Source organism: Schistosoma haematobium, chromosome 4 (assembly GCF_000699445.3).
Source record: "Schistosoma haematobium chromosome 4, whole genome shotgun sequence".
Lineage (NCBI taxonomy): Eukaryota > Metazoa > Platyhelminthes > Trematoda > Strigeidida > Schistosomatidae > Schistosoma > Schistosoma haematobium.
The window spans coordinates 32,923,509-32,944,120 of record NC_067199.1 but is presented as its reverse complement, the minus strand read 5'-3'; the positions used below and the strand labels follow the sequence as shown (position 1 = coordinate 32,944,120).

Sequence of the window (20,612 nt, the reverse complement as noted above, 5' to 3'; positions counted from 1 at the left end):
TCATGAAATAAATGCTTCTGATGCAACATGTTCTCGTAATCTTTCTGAATCAAATACTTCCAATGTAATGTGTTCTCATGATAATGTTAAATCGAATACCTCCGATTTAATATGTTCTCATAAGATTCCCAAATCAAATTCCTCCGATGTAACATGTCTTCACAATGATTTTCAATCAAATGCCTCAAACAAAGTATGCTCTCGTAAGACTTCAGAATCTCACGTATTTTGTTCTAGTGTTATGTCTACACCAAAGTCTTCTGTTTCTTTCCAAACGCCGACGACATCTCCAAAAGAACCTTGGTCACGTGTACATATTGATTTTGCCGACCCATTCCAAGGTACATATTTCCTCGTTTGTGTCGATGCTTACTCAAAGTGGCCGGAGATTCTCCCTATGCATCAAGTCATTTAGCAAGAGATTATTATGAAGTTACGGCAGCTATTCTCCCGTTTTGGAGTACCAGATGTTCTTGTGTCGGACAACTGCACTCAGTTTACTTATTCCATCTTCTCAGATTTCTACAACAGATTCGGAGTCAAACATATTCGTTCGCTTCCATACCATCCAAAATAGAATGATCAAGCCGAAGGGTTTGTGGATACCTTCAAAAGAGCGTTTTTGAGGCGAAAGGGGAGGGAAAGATAAAGGAAATTCTTGGTGATTTTCTATTGATCTACAGAACAACTCCAAACCCATCAGCACCAAATCAAATGTCTCCAGAAGAAATTATGTTTGGTAGAAAAGTTAAAACTACTCTCGATGCTATAAAACCAGAGCAAAATGGCATAGGAAGAAGAAACCGAAAGATGGAAATCCAATTTAATCGCCATCATGGGGCGAGACGTAGAATCTTCCAAAATAATCGAAAAGTATACGTCCGTGATTTCCGATACTCACCTCCGCAATGGACCAGTGGACGCATACTTAAGAGACGAAGAAATGTAATGTAATGTGATGGAATTTGAAGGTCAAAAGTGGACATGTAATGTCAACCACATACTGGAAAATGCTGGAACTTCACAGAAAAACGAGAAACTGGGCTCAATGTGGGAAATCTTTTTGGACAGTTTCGATATAAAAAGTTCAGCGACTCAGAAGACTATGCAACCTTAACAAAATCCTATTAGGAGATCATTACGCGAACGTGGAAGACCAGATATTCTGCAAGTGGACCCAAAGATAAGAGCATGTGTTTCTGAGGGGAGATGTCAATGATGATATCTTAGCTATTACTTGTACCTAGTGACTAAATATTTTTTCTTTTTCTTATTTATTCCAGTTTACCGAATTGGTCACGCTTTACAAGGATCACAATGTCAACCAGTTTCACTTATTTATGCACTCAGTTGAACGGCAGTTATAACTTTTTTTGTCAAGGGGGAAGGTTTTGTGAACAGGAAAACGAGAAGCCCTGACAAACTACGAAAGCTATTTTTCGGGACGTTATTCCATTTTATTCAAAGCTTGTAAAACACTGACCTTTATTTTTGTTCCGAAGCTATTGTAATTTAAACATAATATTTTGCACCCTATTTTCTACGCTAATTCCCAGCTTTGGACATAATTGTATTTTTCCTAATTATCGTACCTTGTGGTCGGGTTATTCACTTATTTATTCATGTGCCTTTTTACACTAATCCGAACTGAACTGAAATCAGGAAAATCAGGATATCGGGAATAGATTGAGTAGTGTTCCAGTTGCCTTGTCTTCTCTCATTCGCGTGCTTGTCAGGTTAGGTCGGTCAGCTCATCGCACCAAGGTCTTAATCTGGATTAAATAAGTATCCTCAGCACCAAAAGTGGGTAGACAGACCAAAGGACATAACAATTAGTAAGCTTGCAATTTTATTATTGTATTAAACAATGTATGGATTACAATAACATAAAAACAATAGGAGAATTACTCCGTTTAAAAAGATGATTGAAGGTAATTGTCCCTTACAGTGATAAATTCGTATTTATTAGTATTCATTGGACTGAACGTGTACAATATAGGTGTACTAATACAATATACTTAAAATGTAGTACACAATGAATTACTATTGTAACTATAATCGCTTGAATACGTAGTTATACCTAAACTGAGTTGGTAAGCATAAAATTGAATGCAGTAATTGGAGTAATAACAATAATGATAATATAACCCATTTGTCAAGTACAGGTTTATCCAATCAGATCTGGATCACATTGTTTGTGTTGAGATACTCAACATGGCTATCCAAATTGAGTTTGTTTGAAGTAGGCATATCTTAAGTACTAATAAGGCATCATCAAAAGTATATACAGGGACCAGTTGTTGGCTGGAGAGAATATTCATTTAGATACTGACAAGATATGCCTACAATTGATTAACATTTAAGATGTATTTAGCAATTGGATGAGGCCAAACTTAAAATAATAGCAAATACTTATAAGAAAATGTAATAATTATCTGGGTGGATATTGGAAAAGTATTGACGAGATCTTCAAACGGCATTATGGAAATGGTCGAATGCGATGGTTTACATCGCTGACTGATCTTAGTTAGACAGCCATTGAAAACTACAAGTTATGGAAAGTTATTTCGTCCTACTACGGGACTTCTCGATAGTGCACACCCAGTTTACCAAAGATCGAGCACAGGATCGTCAGACCTCTCGATGAGGCCTTAACCTTTAGAACATTGAGGCGGCATCTAATGGTTATGTCCGAATTAAATCAATTCGGAATATAGGAATGTTCAGGTTCCGTAAAAAAGTAACACTTCATTTGGCGATGACGTACATGATGAATAAAAGAAACAATAGGGAAAAAAAGAAAAACTACAAAAAAGTTTATTAAAACTGCTCACTATTATTACTTCCATTACTGCCAACATAACTAGAGGATCCAGGTTCGAAGCGAACAGAATTTTGATATTTTATTGGCGGACTAGTACTCTAAAAAGCATAATGAAAATTATACACAAGCATAATAATGACAGAGTGGATGAATAAAAGAGTACACAGAAACTTACAATCAGATATTTCGTACAGATTTGTCTCCTACGAGTTAAGTTAATCGGATCTACTGATTAAAATGTAGTTTTGTAGTCCAATATCATGGAAAATTAGAAAGAATTAGACCAGGATGATCAAACTTAGAAACTTCAAACCTCGGAGCGATCGCTCAACATTCTAACCATTAATGAGTGAACATTCAATAGTTTATATTTTTAACTTTAATCAATCAATTGCATAACCACTATTCATTGCCATTGATATTCGTTGGGGGATTATATCAAAACGAAATTAAATTTACGATTTATTTGTTATTATTTATCTTGATCATTTTTCTATCCTTTCGTCAATTGAGATAATCATCAAGCGACGAATGTGATTGACCTTGATTTTACTGATTACTTTTTTCTCGAAATCGTAAGAATAATTACAATACCTGCATACAGATAATTACTCACTTTACTAGTTTTTCTTGAAACAAAATTTTCTCTTATAAATTTCAAATTCCTCTATTATTACTAACATGCGGTTGTCACTAGTCAAGTGTTATTGTTATGTATTGGTTGCTCTAGATATGACGAGTCATGTTTGATCCATTCTCATATTACCGCTCCAAAATACAATGAACTGTTTTGAGTTAAGTTACGTGATGATAAACTGCTTTTCAGAACTTACAATACAATATTGTAATATGAGCAATCAATTAGACCGAAAACTAAATAAAATTAATTTGAAACTTATTAAAACTAGCTGAAATAAAGCCTATTCTCTGCAAGGTGTAAACATCATCAACAACAAAATATAAAAACAATAGAATAATCAATTATGTTTACATGTATTGCATTGGTATTTTTCAAATTTGTAGTTAAAAATGAATTTGGGAACAAAATAAAGTACTTCAATTTTATTGAAATATCTATTGTAGAATATTTTTTTTAAAAAAATCACACATTACAGAATCAAATTGATGTGCTTTTTTAAAAAAAAAAACGGTGTTCTTAGGTAATCAAAAGTAAAGACATGAAACTAAAGTTTTATTGCTTTGTTGGTAAGTATAGAAAAGAAGTAGGTGTATTCTGTACATCGTAAACATTAGTGTGTTTGAAACAAACGTAATATGTATGGAAGTTTGAGGAAAGTATTACTAAGCTTGGAATATGTGTTATGTGCTAGGAAGTGCATATCAGAAATGAGTATCTATAGTCCTTAGATGACTACTGGTGTTTCGTATCAGATTTAAACTCATACAATCCCTGACTGTGGTATAAGATGGTGGGTTATATCGCATAGGGAGCATCGGTTCCTTAAAGATTGCAGATACACCTAGCTAGCAAGTGTCCACAACGATAGGAATTAGATATAAGGGCTTCCTTGTGATCTATTACAAACATCCATGGTCAAAACATAATCCATGAGATATCAAGTCACTAAAACTACTGAGCATACTTGAATTTGCTCCATAGGATTCAATTAGCATCAAAAAGTAAATGAGCATAAATTACTTATTTTCTACAAAGTCATTGAAAAAGTAAGCGAAGACATTGTTGCCACAGAATTACTATTTTTTGTATTGAAAAAGCTTTCAAGTATAGTAAAAATAATGATCATAATGGTATATTACAAATGACAGGGGTGAAGCGGCTTAGTAGTTAGTGAGTTCAACTCTCAACCACAAAACCCCAGGTTCGAACGTTATTTAACTAACTTCGGTTAAGACAACAGGGTAGTATCATTAGCCCTAAGACGCGTAGTATGGTTCATACCTGGTGAGTGAGTTAAATTTTAGTTATCTGTTAATTGACTGAGAGATTGTTTGTTAAAATGGATAAAACTATTTCGCTGTTCATATTATAGTGATTATTAAAAAAGGACTGTGTTTCAAGTATAGATTTATTAAACAAATTGATATCTATACGAAATATTGATATCAGTAAATATTATTTACCTTGTGAAAAGAATAGTAACAATTAGAAAAACAGGAACTTTTTTCCAATGATGGTAAACAACTATTCACTAAATCATAACCAAGTGATAAATGAAAGGTAGGTAACTGGTAATAAACAACAAAGGGGTCACGTCACGTGTAAAAAAAAATTATTTGCACTTCACAAACTAAAAGCTAACATCCTCCTCTTCCATAGAGTATCACGTGTGTTATTTTTTTCCCAGTAAACCAACTAATTTACAAGTAAGCAAATAGGCACATCATAGAAATTACAAAAACATCATTTTCAAATGAAATAAACTATGGAGCTAATTAGTCTATATGAGAGCAAAAAACATAAGAATTAAGCAGTCCCACAATAGGATGAAATGGCCGTCCAGTGCTTCCAGGTTTTCTATGGTGGTCTAGCTTCAACTGACTTATAATTTCAACTATTGAGATTACTATAATCTCTATAAAACCTCTTCTGATATATATATATATATATATATATATATATATATATATAATATTTAATATTCGGTAAAGCTCCACCATGAAGGACGTTGAAATGAGCTTGACATTATTACGTGACAAGGAGTGTCGGGCTAAATATAGGGTCTTTTGCTAAAAAAAGTTATTGAAACGTTAATGGATACAGTACTTTCTTCTTATGGTTTCAGGATTTTCCACGATTTGTAACTAGACAATTTCACGTTATACAACAAAAGAAATTTATCCATTGGAGTGGATATGATATAGTTTGTTTATTGCTTCATAAACAATTTAACATATCTCACAAAATCGCTCTCATGAACTATTAGTGAAATATCGGAAAATTAGCATTACAAGATTATAATGTCATTAGATGACCATGTGAGAGCGCTTCGAGTGGGAGAGCTGACTCTCCACATCCTCATCTATACCAGGATAAGAAATAAAATTCATTCATTGACAATCAATTATCTAACCGGAAAATAACTGATACACCGTGTAGTATACAACAATACAGCATGAACAAACACCGATAAATTGAACAGATGTTCATTGTAATAATAAGAATTTTTAAGTTTAAAACTAACGATTATTACTAAAGAAAATATTTTTTTAAAATCTAAACATATTTGGAATATAATAATCCAGTGCTTTAAAACCGATAGTAACATGGAAACTAATGAAGAGTGACTGATTTTTAATCTACGTTTAAATATGTAAGAAGTCATTGATGTTATGCTCAGTGTGCATCGATAACTTGACGTGCGTTTAATAATAACAACGACTCAAAACTTCTTAAAGATAGTCACATGTTGATTTCTTATAGTTCAGTAACTGGTTTTCCTTTTTTTTAAAAACAAAAGTTCATAATCCATCTATTTATATAAATTAACGAAAAGGAAACATCCACAAAAATTTAAAAAAAACAACCTTAATTATTTCTAAATGTAAGATTAACGGTAATTATTATTGTTGTTACCATGAAAACTGATTTTCCATTTATCAGGATTATTTGTTTCTGAAAAATATTTTTACTGCTTAAACACAGATTGAATTACTGAACACTACTACCATGTGACCTACATGCAACTGATTAAAAGGGTAAGATTTTCAAACATACATACACAGTGGCAATAAAATAAATAAATAAACTGGTCCATTTATCTGTATGCTTTGAATTATTTTATTAAACGGATTTGTGAATTGAAACAAAGTGTGAAATTTTAATCGATATTAATTTCCTTCTAATAATACATCACGTAATTCGGTCAGTAAATAAAAACAGCAGGAAATGGTTATGTAATACAATAACTAACTAATGGCATAGTAAACTAATAAGTGAGTAATAGGTCCTCGAAACATAAACACTAGATGAAGTAAAATGGCTAGAAAAAAATGATTTAATGAGCAAGTCTGTTTATGATTAACCATCTTAAACATGAGAAAACAGTACTAAATAAGAACTTTCGTCTAAATTTGAACGAATAGTTTCACAATATTTGGGCGCCGGGTTAATGTAAGTCATTAAAGAGGAAGAATATATATTTGTAAAATCTCAGCGAATGAATTTTAAGTAAATCCAACGTTTGCCAGGCGAGATTTTACAAATATATATTCTTCCTCTTTAAGAAAACAGTACTGTTTTTAAAACCTTTCGTACACTAATAAATAATAAGGAAATATTTTCTATTTAACATTTTGATTGCACGTGTTTTATATGTTACTATTTAAGCAAAGCATAATTCATTACGATGTTATTTCCTAAAGTAGTAGACAATCGTATTTATAGATTATAATAAACATATGGTAGTCTACAGTCAAATAAAAAGATAGTTGCACGTTATCGTGGATTGGTTGAAGTTAGACATTAACACTGTTTCATATCGGCTCAGTGGTACGAAGATCAGGAGTTTGCGCGGAAGATTGAAAGTCCTGGATTCGAATTTCGCATGCAGTGTTAGGGATGGGCACTCTCCAAGAGTCCAACACTAGAATGAGATGGTCATCGAGTGCTTCCAGGTTTTAAATCGTGGTCTAACATTAATCGACTTATGATTTCAATGTAATAAATCGAAAGTTATTGGGTCATTACCAAGATCACTAAGAATTAATCGCAAATCTTCCCAGTGTCGAACATAAGTTATATAATGATTGAGGGGTAATAACAATAATAATAGGGCGATAAAACGCAATAAGCATATATAGAAGAAAGAGAGACAGTTAGGTATGAAATATAATTGTTCATTTGAAGATTTAAAAAGACGAGATGAACATGTATAGAAAAGCTATTGTCTCTTTAGATAAATATTGGATTCATGTAGTCTATGGATCATGAAAGTGATATATATATATATATATATATATATATATATATGGAAAAAGTTTAATAAAAATGTTCAAGGTTCAAACAGAATGAATGTCACTTTTGATTGTTTACACTATGAGAATATAAAAATAGGCCATAACTACACTGAAATCAGTTTTTTTTTAATTTTTTAAAATTTATACCTACTTCAATATTTTGCGGTATTATGATATTTAGCATAAAACTTTCTAAATCTAACATGATAAAAGGGGATTTGCAGAGATTATGGAATTTTTATAGTATTTAAAAAAACCCACTTTAGTTAAACTATCATTTGAAAAAGCATTAGAAGGCCGTTTTTTCAAGTGAATGTGACTCCTCAACAGTTCACTTCGACGACCACCGGTACGAGAACCAAACCCAGGGTTAAGCAATATCGTGAATTGATTAATGTAAGATATTAAGACCATTTAATACCGACTCAATGGTTTAGAGATTAAGCGTTCGAGCATGATACCGAAGGTCTTGGGTTTGATTTCTGGATGAGGAGTCATGGATTTCTATTGCTCCGAAGTTTCATGGTAGCTCTGCCCAATGCTTTCATGATTTTAGTGACAATCCTAATAAAATCAATTTGTGACTTAAACTATATAACATTTCTTAAGAGTTAACTTATTTCTGCATCTTTAATATTAATGACATTAAATTCAACTGAATATTACTTTATGATAAACACATTTTATACTACTAAATAGCACTAGTAAGTAAGCGTTACACATAATGATAATCAGTGAAGATTTTTGATAGTAGATTAGCATAAAACGAAATAAAACACGACACGAAATAGTTGTTAATACAGATGGTATACTAATATCATTAACGATTGTTTAATACAATCAGGAATCTTTCATTTAGTATCAATTATTTCTCCGTGATTGAACAAGACCGATTTGAATGTAAAAAAAGCCAGGATGGACGTGATGAATATGTATATTATGTTATTGAAAGCTTCATAATAGTTTAAAATGACAATGATAATATTTGTTAGTGCTATAACTATTAATTTATTACCAAATTTTGTATTTGTAGTTATTTCAATAATAAATGACCATAAACGCTGTAATTGTTTATCATGTACTTTCAAGTTGATAACTGGGCATGACATAAGTTTCCTCTGAACTTTTGTAAAAGCCATCTTCAATAAGTCCGATGAACTAGTTCATTTGATTAGATTATTTCTTTATAACAAAAACAACAATTTAATTATGAATAATTCGCATAGAGACTGTTTGTATGGTAACTTTAGTCCAGAAAACGACAATAAATAAATAAAAATCATATAGCTGGAATGGAAATATGGAGATGGAACTCTTTACCGCATGAAGTAAAGACAACAAAACGTGTAGACTATCTTAATGAAGACATATTAGTAGTCCTCGGAGCCACTGACGTTTAGTTTGAACTATAAGACAATAATAAGTATTGAGTAATGTTTGAAAAATTAGATGATTCAGTTTGAAATCGATCACAGTTCTGTAGATAAATCCATTCTTTATCATATTAAACTCAATAATAGCAATTTATTCTCCAAATTAATTATACATTATGGTTATCCCATATTTATTTGACTATTACCATTTTAAACATACTTACCCTCATCCCAGTTCCCCTTTGCTAGATATAGGCAAGTAATCGGAAAAGATGGGACTTATAGAACTATTCTAAGGGGAGTTACTATGTACATTTTTAGTGTGTATTTATTACATATTTAGATTACGGTATCTTTAGATTGCCACGTTTCTAAGTTTTCATTTAGATTAATAATTGTTGATAGACGTAGTTAACGATTTATAGATTACCGTTGAATAATTATACACCTATTACTCAGTTCGGTATCATAAACTACCTGGTTATGTACAAATGATTTCCTATCTGTGGTACGTTGTCGTCTTAAGTGACTAATAGTATCATGTGAGTTTCCAAATCATGAAGATTGAAAATAAAAGATTATTCAGCTGGTTGATCTCATGTTATCAAACTTATTAAGCATAAAGCGACACTACAGTCCAGTAATCCTATCATATAGATAGTAAAAAAGTTTAAGCAGACAATAAAAGATTTCGACAAATTACGTTTGACTTTATATCATTTATGATCATTCATAAAAGAGTATTCATTGTTTAGCTTAGCAAGACTTATTCGTTGATGGTAGAGTGACACTGGAGTAAATAAAAATAGCCAGTAGTAAATTTAAGTGTAAACAGTCAGACAAACAATGGAAAAGAACGCGCACACATGCAGACATTTACACATACACTTGAATACACGTATTTTTGTAACACAGTAATAAGACATCATCATTATCATCATCACTGAAAGTATGATCGTTTAGTTATAAAAATAACTATTTTTCATTTGACTAGATGAAATGTGCATATAGAAGGAAAAAAATTGTGTGTAGTTTTACCACACCACTACATCATACAAATTTATCTATTTATATCCATGAAAACAAAAATAGTCAGGAATGTAAAAAAAAACTGCATTTTACTAAAATGTTATTATTTGCAAACTTACAGATGTATACTTTTGTTGTATTCCATTGCCAGTATGATTTTGTCCAACAAGAGATGATGAAGGCGAATAGACAGTTTGATTAGTACCATGATTCATTGAATTTAGAGCTGGTGAGTCTAAAACAGAGATAAAGTTATTGCGATGTTTTTATTTCTACATAGAAATGAAAACAATAGTTCAATGATCAAGAAAACAGTCATGATAAAATAATGTTGACATTAATTGACTGTTGTTGAGAAGTCCCAAACTAGGACGAAACAGATATGAAGAGCTCTCTGAGATATGCATACAACAAATAAATTACATGATAGATAGTCTAAACTAATACAGATTACAGTCGAGAATATGTGAGATGTATGGCTGTAAATATCCCTATTGTTTTATTCTTAAAAGTGATAAAACTGAAACAAAAAACTGAAAAAAAGTCATTTTGGGGTTCGTTAAATGATTGACCCACGTGTTTGAGAGTCCATAAACACTTATTTTCAAAGTCTCGAGAAGACCAGAAAACGCCAAGAAATGTTTCGTTCACTCAGCATTAAATGGAAAGTTTTCAGAGACATATTGAAAAATGAAAGATTACATGTCACGTTTTGATTGGATAATTACTTAGGTCGTCACTATATTCAGCATATTTCCGAAAGGTTCTAGAAGATTGAGGTCACATGAAACTGTAAATACACTCAATTTTCTGTAAATGATTAGCCTTAAGTTAAAGCTCTTACGCATATTCCGCATCTTTTCTCTAATATTCGAGTTAAAGTGTATTAGTAGTTTGTAGTTATGAGGAGCGGTTAAGAAGTCAGCAATAAGCGTTTTGGTAGCAGTCCTATCATAAGGCTCATATTCATCAGATCATTTACATTGTATCATTATCTTTTAAATATTTCTATGCAGTTCTGTAATTTGGTTCCAGTAATCAGATTACACAGTCAGTTATATCACTTTGTGCCGCTCTATTGTAATATATAATTAGCTATGATTTAATCGATTGGATTTGGAGAAATATAAAGGATATACAGAACAATAATTATTATTGGTTATGGATACAAATTACCAAGACAGGTGTTGAATTATTTTGTTGTTTTTTTTAGTAGTAATAATAATAACTACAGCATGCGATAGGCTAGGATTATGCAATCAAACAATGAACCAATTATCTAACACAAAGACATAAATTGATTTATTCTAGAGAATCATTGGAAGCTAAGATACATTGAAACAGGTGTTTCAGCAGTTGTCTAACTAAGGATCAGTTTATGTTTTAAACTATCCTAAAACTAGATAATCTTTAAGCATAGGTGACTGAGTGTAATTAAGACGTTTGACTTCCAGTCGCTAAGTTCCATCTGGTAAATAATTTAATAAATTAACAAAATGAAAAAAACGATCTCTATAAGCATATCAACTTAATAATTGCTGAATATTTGTAGAATCAACGTAACGATTTTAAATTTGAATATTGTTATGCCTTGAAACACGCTGACCAGTGTCACGTGCCAAGTCACCAATAAGAATCCTAATTCTAATTAGGTCTGTACCGCATCTACTATTTCCATGATAGCCTAACGTTCCCGAATCGACCAACAAAACGATCGACCAGCACTACTTACCTCGAGCCAACAGTTCCTATTGAACCATCATACGCAAGCCTTGAGTTAAAAAAGTGGTAAACAGTCTTAACCAAATTTGTTTTAAGCAGATGTGGTTTTTATTCAGATATACCAGGCCACAATACATCATGAAAATAGGATGTCGATTTTTATTAAATGTAAGCGACTTCTCACATAGACATACAATGCCACAATGGTGAATATTACAGAGTTAAACTGGGAATCGTAGTTTAGCATTTATATTAAATAGGCTATTTAATGCGTTTACATTTTATAAAAATCACACTATCACATAAGTACCATTGTAGATTTATCAACATGAGCTTATTTAATATTTGTTGATTAAAATTTGGTATATGAGTAGTTGGTGGCCTGTCTGGATATCTGGGCTACCTGTCTCTGCCATCTAGATATCTCAACAAATTATCTGTTTTTATTTGCTTTAACAAATCATTATGTCTAATAATTGCATAACCTATTCAGGAGCGTTTACGAAAAGTTTACAACCTTTCGCCGTGCAAGGTATAAAAAAATATATTCAGCAGCATCGTAGTGGCTGGCAATATACATTAAAAAGAATGAACCTTATTCAGATGTTTATTCTCGAACTACTAACTTCTAACTGGCGATCACTCAATATTTATCGTAAGTATCGACCAAGAAATAAAAAAGGAAACTTGTTGAAATACTTTGTGCTGAGAATTCTATATTGTATCAAAAATATAACATTGAATAAAGCCATCAATAATAATAAAGTTTGACGCTGTGCTATTTAGGTTACTAAGAGTCTAAACGATGCATAGTACTCTTATTAATCAATTTAATGTTAGATTACAGGTTAGGATAGAATATAAATGATTTTAAGTAGTGGAATTATTAGAGCGTTCAACTTTGAGACATTTACAGATTTGTTCAACATACTTTAGTTTATGAAATCGTGAAGCGCTACTAACCCTTACACATAAGAGTGACTTGAAACAAAATATATAATCTGTACCTGGTAAACGATTTCAGCTAGTAATGCAAAATAAAATAAACTACTACGCTTTACATCATTCAAACTAACAAAATATTACATTGAGACTTGATATGATACTATAATGATTTCAATATCAATCAATATATGGTCGTATAATGGAGAAAACTTGCAACTTGGGTCGATGTTTTTGGCAGTATTGGGTTCCTCGAGCCAGATAGTTAAACTGTAGAGCTTTCATTATCGTTCTAGACACCATTATCAGGTCTTAATTTATGTAGAAGTGAGCTTCTTGATTATTTTACGATATTGATATCAGTTAGTCATTGTGGCCTGGATTGCGATTGATTATCCGCATAGGTTTCAATGACTTCAGTTATCCTTATATTATAGTCAAATATTAGTCAGCCATGCAACGTTTGACCTGACATAAATGTGCGATGGTTCACGTTGCCACATGTCATTAGAACCGTGAAAAAATTATCAAGATAAATCCCAGAATAATTTAGTAACAGTGTCACTAACGGTAGAAAAGATTAGGTATAGAAAAACAGACAAAGAAAAGCATAAAGATATTTCGGGATTCAGAAGATGAGAAATATTCTGTAGGCCCTTATCTGATTTGAATTAGGTCGGTTGTTACCAAAATACACATCTAGACATAATTCGTGTTAGATAATAACGGAATAAAATAAGTCAAATACGAGAATGAATTTTGAATACATATATTTCGTACACTCGTTTATCTGGAAAAAAAATCAGGGAAACAAGGTGGAGTTGGCTCACTCGCGTTCTCCGCTTCGCTTTGATTCTTCAATTTTTATTTTCCCAACGACACTCTCCGTGCAGCTTCGTTCGATGTAATAGATAACAAGCAGTGCACACACATATGCTCATTCAAAAATAGTGAAGGTTAATATGTGAATAATTAACAAGCTCAAAATGTGACTTTGAAAGAATGAATAAATCAGTATGTCCAGAAGCTATAATAACTTATATCGGCTTGGCATAGTACCAGCCACTACAAATAAACGCATTTATATCATTGCGAACGATTCTGAATCACTTTATCCGGTAGATGCTGCTGAGATTCAGTGTTTCTCCCTAACCTTGTGGTTTACCGTACTAGCAGATATCACTGCTGTTTCCACAGCTTTTCGGATATAATTCCATGCTGCATCGGGGTGGGCATCATTTACATAGCTGCCTAACTGTTTTTCTAGTTGTTCTTCAAATATACTTTGAGCTTGACTATCATTAAGTAGGGCCCCAAGAGGTTTCCTTGCAGCGTCTTTCCCACATCCAGTAAGACGTAGACAAATACACGCTCGCACTAGAGCATGATCTGAATCTAAGCATGTGCTCCAGATTAAGCGACAGTCTTCTATCGAGCCCCTTCATCGTTGGCTGAGAACGATGTGATCTATTTGGGTTCAACGTTGTGACGAATTCGAGGGTCGCCATGTCAAAAGATGTTTTTGCTTATGCCTAAAGTTAGTATTTGCAAGAAATAGGTGGTTATCTGAACATAGCTGTAACAGACGGTTCTTTGAGCCACGACACCATAAGATCCACCCAGGTGTCTTTCCTTTTCGCTTGGTTTACCTACTTGAGCGCATTAAAGTCACCAGCCACTATTACTAGATCAGAGCACCTAGCTTTTCTGTAAAACTCATCTTTTACATCATCTGAGTTGCAGTCAGTGGGAGAACAGGCAGAGACGACGAAGAGGCAACAACTAGTGTCCCTACCTTTCCGAGTCCTAACTGTTCTGTTTAGTCGGAGAGCGCATAAACGACTGTCTACAGGGATCCAGTTTAAGACAGTTAGTTCTGCCCTAAGACTCAATGCTGTACCTACGCCAGCGGAGCCACGGGAAGCAGCATTAAGGCTTCCAGATACACGAAGCGTAAATCGAGTTGGTTCGTTATTTTGACATGGTGAGGTCAGATGAATGACGCTATTAGGATCCTGTATGTGCGTTTCGGAGAGGTAGCACACATCGATGGCGCGGGATTCTAAAGTCCTAGCTGAGGAAGCCTGTTGTCCTATTTGGCACAGTGTTCGGACGTTAAAAGCTCCTACGTGTAGTTTAGAGAGTGGTTTCAGGAGACCAGGAATAACGTTCCGCGCACACGAATCGTTTGCCCTAGCGGTGCGAGACGATAAAGGGATGTGAGAAGGTTAATCGTGGAGATAAGAGAGATATTAGGAGGTGTAGGAAGGATTTGAATGTGACCAGCTTGGTCTCATGTGCTGTTACGGGTATGAGGGCTGATATCACTTCCCGGCTGCCCACACTGTGGAAGGGTATTTCTTGAGGAACCTGAAAAGGAAATTGGATTAGTGTTGGTCTTAACGACCTGGGAGCGTGACCGAAGAGCCCAATGGACAACTGCTTGAGGCCGGTCGCTCACGGCCTTTTCGTGGAAGGTTTTTAATGTGTTAGCTCCGTTCTTCAAAGGGCCTTACCGCCGGAGACGGAAATCCGTGAGGTAAGGTGAGGTGTGACATTTTTAGGATCGACCTTTTCTAACCCCACCCCTCCTTGTGGGAAGGCAGCATCGCTGCAGATGCTGGTTGTCCGAGGGAAACACCTTACTGCTGTCACACCTCTCTACAGTCAGCAGTACGACTTCGCCCTCAGAACTCGAGTTGCTGCTTTTAGTCTTACCGTTCTCCAATCGAACTGCCTGGCATGGTAGAACCTACAGGAACATAAGTTCCAGTCAATATAGCTCGGTTGGTTCATCACGGTAGGCAAGCCCGATCACCGCGTCAAGGTAGCAGCTACGGTCGGGCTAGGTAATCTACCCCTGCATACAAGACTCAGTCCAAAAGTTAATGAGATCACGGACTGATTCCAGGACTTGGTTTGACTGCCTTTAACCTTTTAACAATTTAATCCTACACCAAATAACATCGCACTGAGGTAGGTGATTGAGGGAGTTGATCAGATTTTCCCCTGAACGTTTACAAGGTTGTTAAATAACTTGTTTCAAATAGGTTGATGGACCGAGTCTAATATGATGTGGTTAGTATCAGTACGTCAGTCCATGATATAAACTGTAAAACGCAAAAATTTATTTGCGGTTTACACTTTCTAAAAAGGTATCTATCTAACAAACCGTATTCTAAGTGATACCGATGCGTTATATTTGTGACAGGAGTTTGAAGTAAATACATTCACACGTTAGCACATCGTTAGAATATAACTGTCAACCGGAGAATATTTAACACATCATAAAAAATGCACACACACAGAAAAATGAAATAAATTTTCTTTTAAAAACAGCCTATGATCATCAACATCGTTAATAATAAGTAGTGTTGCGCCAATTTTCACCAAGGAATTTCATTTCATTTTCAGATTGAAAAATTTAGGTAGAGAACACTGTTATCCTTCATTAATTAAACAGTGTTTTATTAAACTAATTTTCTTTACTGTCTATTAGTAATATATAGTTTTTTTAAACAAATAAACAATGACACTGCAGTATGGTATACTCATATTGTTTAGTAATTTAGTATAATAAGAAAGATTTTCCGGTTAGTGCAGCAACCGACTGCACAAAGGACTAGCTATTATTACTTCGATCTAAGAAACACTGACCGAAGATCTTGTTTTCGATTCCCGGTTGTGTGGTCCCAAATGAGAACTGACATAAAGTCCAACCCTAGGACAAAACGGCCGTCAAGAGCTTTTAGGTTTCCAATGGTCGGCAAGCTTACATAGGTTCATGACCTCAATTAAATAACATGTTGTTGTAGTTTATAAAATCTTTCAGTGGTTTTTGAGCTGAGTGGTTTGATTGTGTAGCTTTCATTGTCATTTTGAATAAATGAGAACAAAATCTAAGGATATGACCAGTCCCAATCAATGTCATAAAGACAAAATGATTTAGGACGCTTGACATAACCAAGAAGCTCATCTATACGTGAAGTATATAATTATGTAATTGTTGTTGTCGTTCAGAACAACAACGAAAGCTTTTCAGTTATATCATCGATCTTAGAAACGTAAAGAACACCAAAATATAATCATATCTTTATAATACACTAAAAATGATGTGTTGAATTTGACAAACTAGAATGTCATAGATTAATAATAACATAAAACTATTTTTTCTAGTGAACAAATTCTACTATGAAAGTTTAGTGGAAAAGACAAAAAGAAAAGAGATCGAGAATTTCCAACTTTGTTCTTTTAAATATTTCAAAATGAAATCGTCATCAATGACATATAGAAGAAAGATCAATGGTTAAGGCGACAATAGTTGAAAATGTTTCTTAAATCTTATCACTAAAAATAACCATTTGAAACAGAGTAGTGTGTACCTACGCTCAATACAGAAAATACGTCCGAATGTTATAATACAATTATAAGTTTGTGTATACTAAATACTGAAAAGTCTGTCAATCAATCCATAGTTTAATTGAGAGAGAATATCTAACAAAGGTTAAAAATAAATGAAGATGGAATATCAATTTCTGTTATACACTTGGATTAAAATAAATACTTATTTATATTTGCATATTATATGATTAATAGACGCACCAGACTGATATAAGCCCGCTCTTGTGTGAACTGATACAAAAGGGAATGTTTATATGAATGACACTTGTATATATCATTATAATCTTATCGATCTTATTGTACACATTCGTTTATATAATTAATTATGATCATTCGTTTTATTACACTTCCCGTTTATTTATGTGCTTGTTAGTATGTCTGCATCTGTTCACTTTGAGGATTTGTACTCAAACTTGGCGTACATCCAATCTCTAAGTTTATTCTATTCCTTTTGTTCATAGTTTGTATAAGTTCAATTTATGAAATAGAATCTTCGAGCTACATTTCATATTTGATTTTTGAGTGTCACCGTTGCATATTTTTCTTTCTTCAGAGAACCAAGAGTGAGTTCGTGAAATAAAGAAAAACTGCCAAATTTCAACCCATGTATGTGTATTTACCAGTTCAGCTACACTTGTAAAGCCCTTTATATTGGGTGTACAATCAAGCAAATAAACCGTTGCATTTTCGAACACCATTCCTCTTGATTAATCAGAGGATAAAATGAAACTATAAGAGCGTCTGTTTCGGCTGATTTAGTAGATACTGGTCATCATATCGATATAATCTTAGCTTTCAAAGTTATAAAATTCCAACGAACTCGCTTTTTATTTATAGACTTCATCTTTACGTAAAGTAAAAGCCGTACGTATACACATTAATAAACCCAATTTCCGTGTACAGAAAAATTTTATGCAGCTTCTCAGTTCACCGTCGCCTAATTTTTAGATACTATTAAGTTTATCAACAAAAAAAAACAATTTTTACTTCTATTTAACTTTCATTGATAGCTTCATTCTGGATAATCTATCTTAATAATCCTGGTTACCTAATTGTATTTGCATCCTTTTTATTAATTTGACAAATAAAACCACACATTCATGTTCGACTGTTTAACTCCAAACTAACATAATTCTTATTCTTTTGTAAATAGTTGCTATAAATAACCAATTATGTAATCACCTTTTTAAATCTAATTTTCCATTTGATGAGTATCAAATCGATTGCTATTTTTTTAAGAAATTTGAGACATATTGTTGAGTAAATAAATATCATTTATTTGGTACTGATTTTATATTTATTTATTTGGTACAAAGAGGCACCAAATACATATGCATCCCATAATAACAATGAGACCAGTGGTAGTTATCATTGATTTGTATGAGGGCTGCAATACTACCCGGGTGCCCAGATCGAAGTAGGTAGTTTTCTTAAGGCGACACACCCCAGGCCTTTGGCCCAAAATGTCTAATCCCCAAGGTAGTGCAGTAACATAAAGAGATGCAGTCTCATGGTAGCTGGTGACCAATAATAGGCTCATACACTTTTTGTTCCCTCAGGATTCTGGAGTCTATGTGCACCATTGGTTTGGAATCAGGGATTTCTAACTTCCCCAGTTGCATTCTTCATATCAATCAACCCGGTTAAAGAACCGGGCATACGCTTTTCGTCCTCTCAGTTTCGTAAACAACATCAGTGAGTAGGACTTCCCTGACAGTGGCTGTATACGCATGGCCATGTGAGAGTGTTTCGAGAAGGGGAGCTGACTCTCCCCACCCTCAGCTGTGCCAGGGCATTTGGTTTTATGAATCCTGTATATTAGTGTAAATATAGTTTTGATAAAGAATTAATTGAAAAGAAATATTTCTTCGATCAACTTGTGTTTTCTTAATGTCCTAATAGAAATATTATAACGAATCGTTAAGACTAAACGAATTAAGTTATCTCTACATTCATCCCAATTTTTTAGCGAATTAGTTTTATTTAATTTTAACTGAATAAATCGGTTATCTGAAATTCTCCAGTTAAAATATTAAATCTTAAAAACACAAACATACATCATAGAGAGATGTTTCGTCTTAATTTGTACATTTGTAAGGCCATCGTGAGGAATTTTTTCATCAAGAATGGTAATAAATTAAGTCACTTAGATGTAGTAACATGTGTTTTAAAACTTTAGAAACTAAGTTATTGCAAAAACATTAATAAATCAAAAAGTGAAAATAACGGGGAAATGAAAGTTCACATCTAGGGAAGTAAGGAAATAGTGGACTTACATTGGGAATGATTTTGTATAGTAGTCGGTTTGTCATTAGACAAATACAGTACATTTCCAAACGCTTCTTCAATGTTATTAAAATTAAATTGCTTGCTCATCTTATGATCACAACAATATCACTTAGGTAAAAGAAAGTGATCCTTCCTTTTGATAATATCACAGTCACCAAAATGGGAAAATCCAAAGACGCTTGAAATCTAATTTTGGTAAAATAACCTTGGTGTGTGATTTTTTATTGGTTAGCCGAATTTAGTTAGGTTATATATTTTGGCCAATCAAGTAACAGTTATAAATATCCTACAACGAGTAGATTTTTTGAATTTAGGATCATACACAACGATTGAATGGATATTCTTGTTTTATTGAAGAATTAATTTTGAGACAAAAATGAAGCAAATGAATGTGTTGGGATATTCGGTAAAAATATACCAATAATTATCCTGTTAAGTCTAGTGGTGTCCTTGGACTTTAAATGGGCATTTCCTATTGGTCAATGTTTATTTCACTTGTCAAATATTGTACAAATGTTGTTCTGTATTTTATGGTACGATGTGGTCTGTTTGATTGGTATATAAACAGACTATGTCTGAAATATAATGATTCATATCTCAGAGGCTGGGACTTGCGTTCTGGACTCAACTGGCTGGGCTAGACAGGGTAGCAGGGCAAATCAGGACTCTAGGTCGTTCTTACGTGTTTTACGCGTCATTGATCCGATCGATAAATACGCTGCGCATCTAATCTGCAGTCACGAGTTACAACAATTGGCGACGGGGATGGGATATTTTTCTGAATGTATTACAGTTACGGTCTTCACCCTAAAAGTTGCTTCCAAATGCATTTCTAGAGACTGAACAAATGATCCTCTCTATACATACACAAAGCGTTAGGATATTCATATATTTATTTAGGAGTTAGTGTTAAAAATTAAATATAACGAATTACAAAATAAATGTAAGTAACTCAGTTACAAACGTATACGTAGTAGTAAAACAAACAGTTTGCTTTAATCAATAGTAATGTGTCCGATGAATTTAAAGGCATTTGTTGAAGGATGAGGTGGTGCGCGATGTGGTAATCAAGGGAAAGTAAACAAATAAGTCAA

At 33.4% G+C, this 20,612-nt stretch overlaps 1 protein-coding gene across 2 annotated transcripts in view; it reads right to left on the bottom strand.

Moving 5' to 3' along the window:
* The window catches only part of MS3_00007887 (uncharacterized protein), an 83,830-nt gene that overhangs the window by 25,241 nt on the left and 37,977 nt on the right, over window positions 1-20,612 (bottom strand). The window contains exons 1-3 of one of the 2 annotated variants that reach the window (XM_051216230.1): window positions 19,506-19,679; window positions 10,284-10,399; window positions 2,835-2,922 (exon numbers count right to left, since the gene is read on the bottom strand). In XM_051216230.1, the coding sequence (XP_051066799.1) occupies window positions 2,835-2,922; window positions 10,284-10,399; window positions 19,506-19,605 (304 nt within the window). In that variant the 5' untranslated portion in view covers window positions 19,606-19,679. Of the gene's footprint in view, window positions 1-2,834; window positions 2,923-10,283; window positions 10,400-19,505; window positions 19,680-20,612 lie in introns of those variants that run through there. The other variant, XM_051216229.1, reaches the window with a different exon arrangement.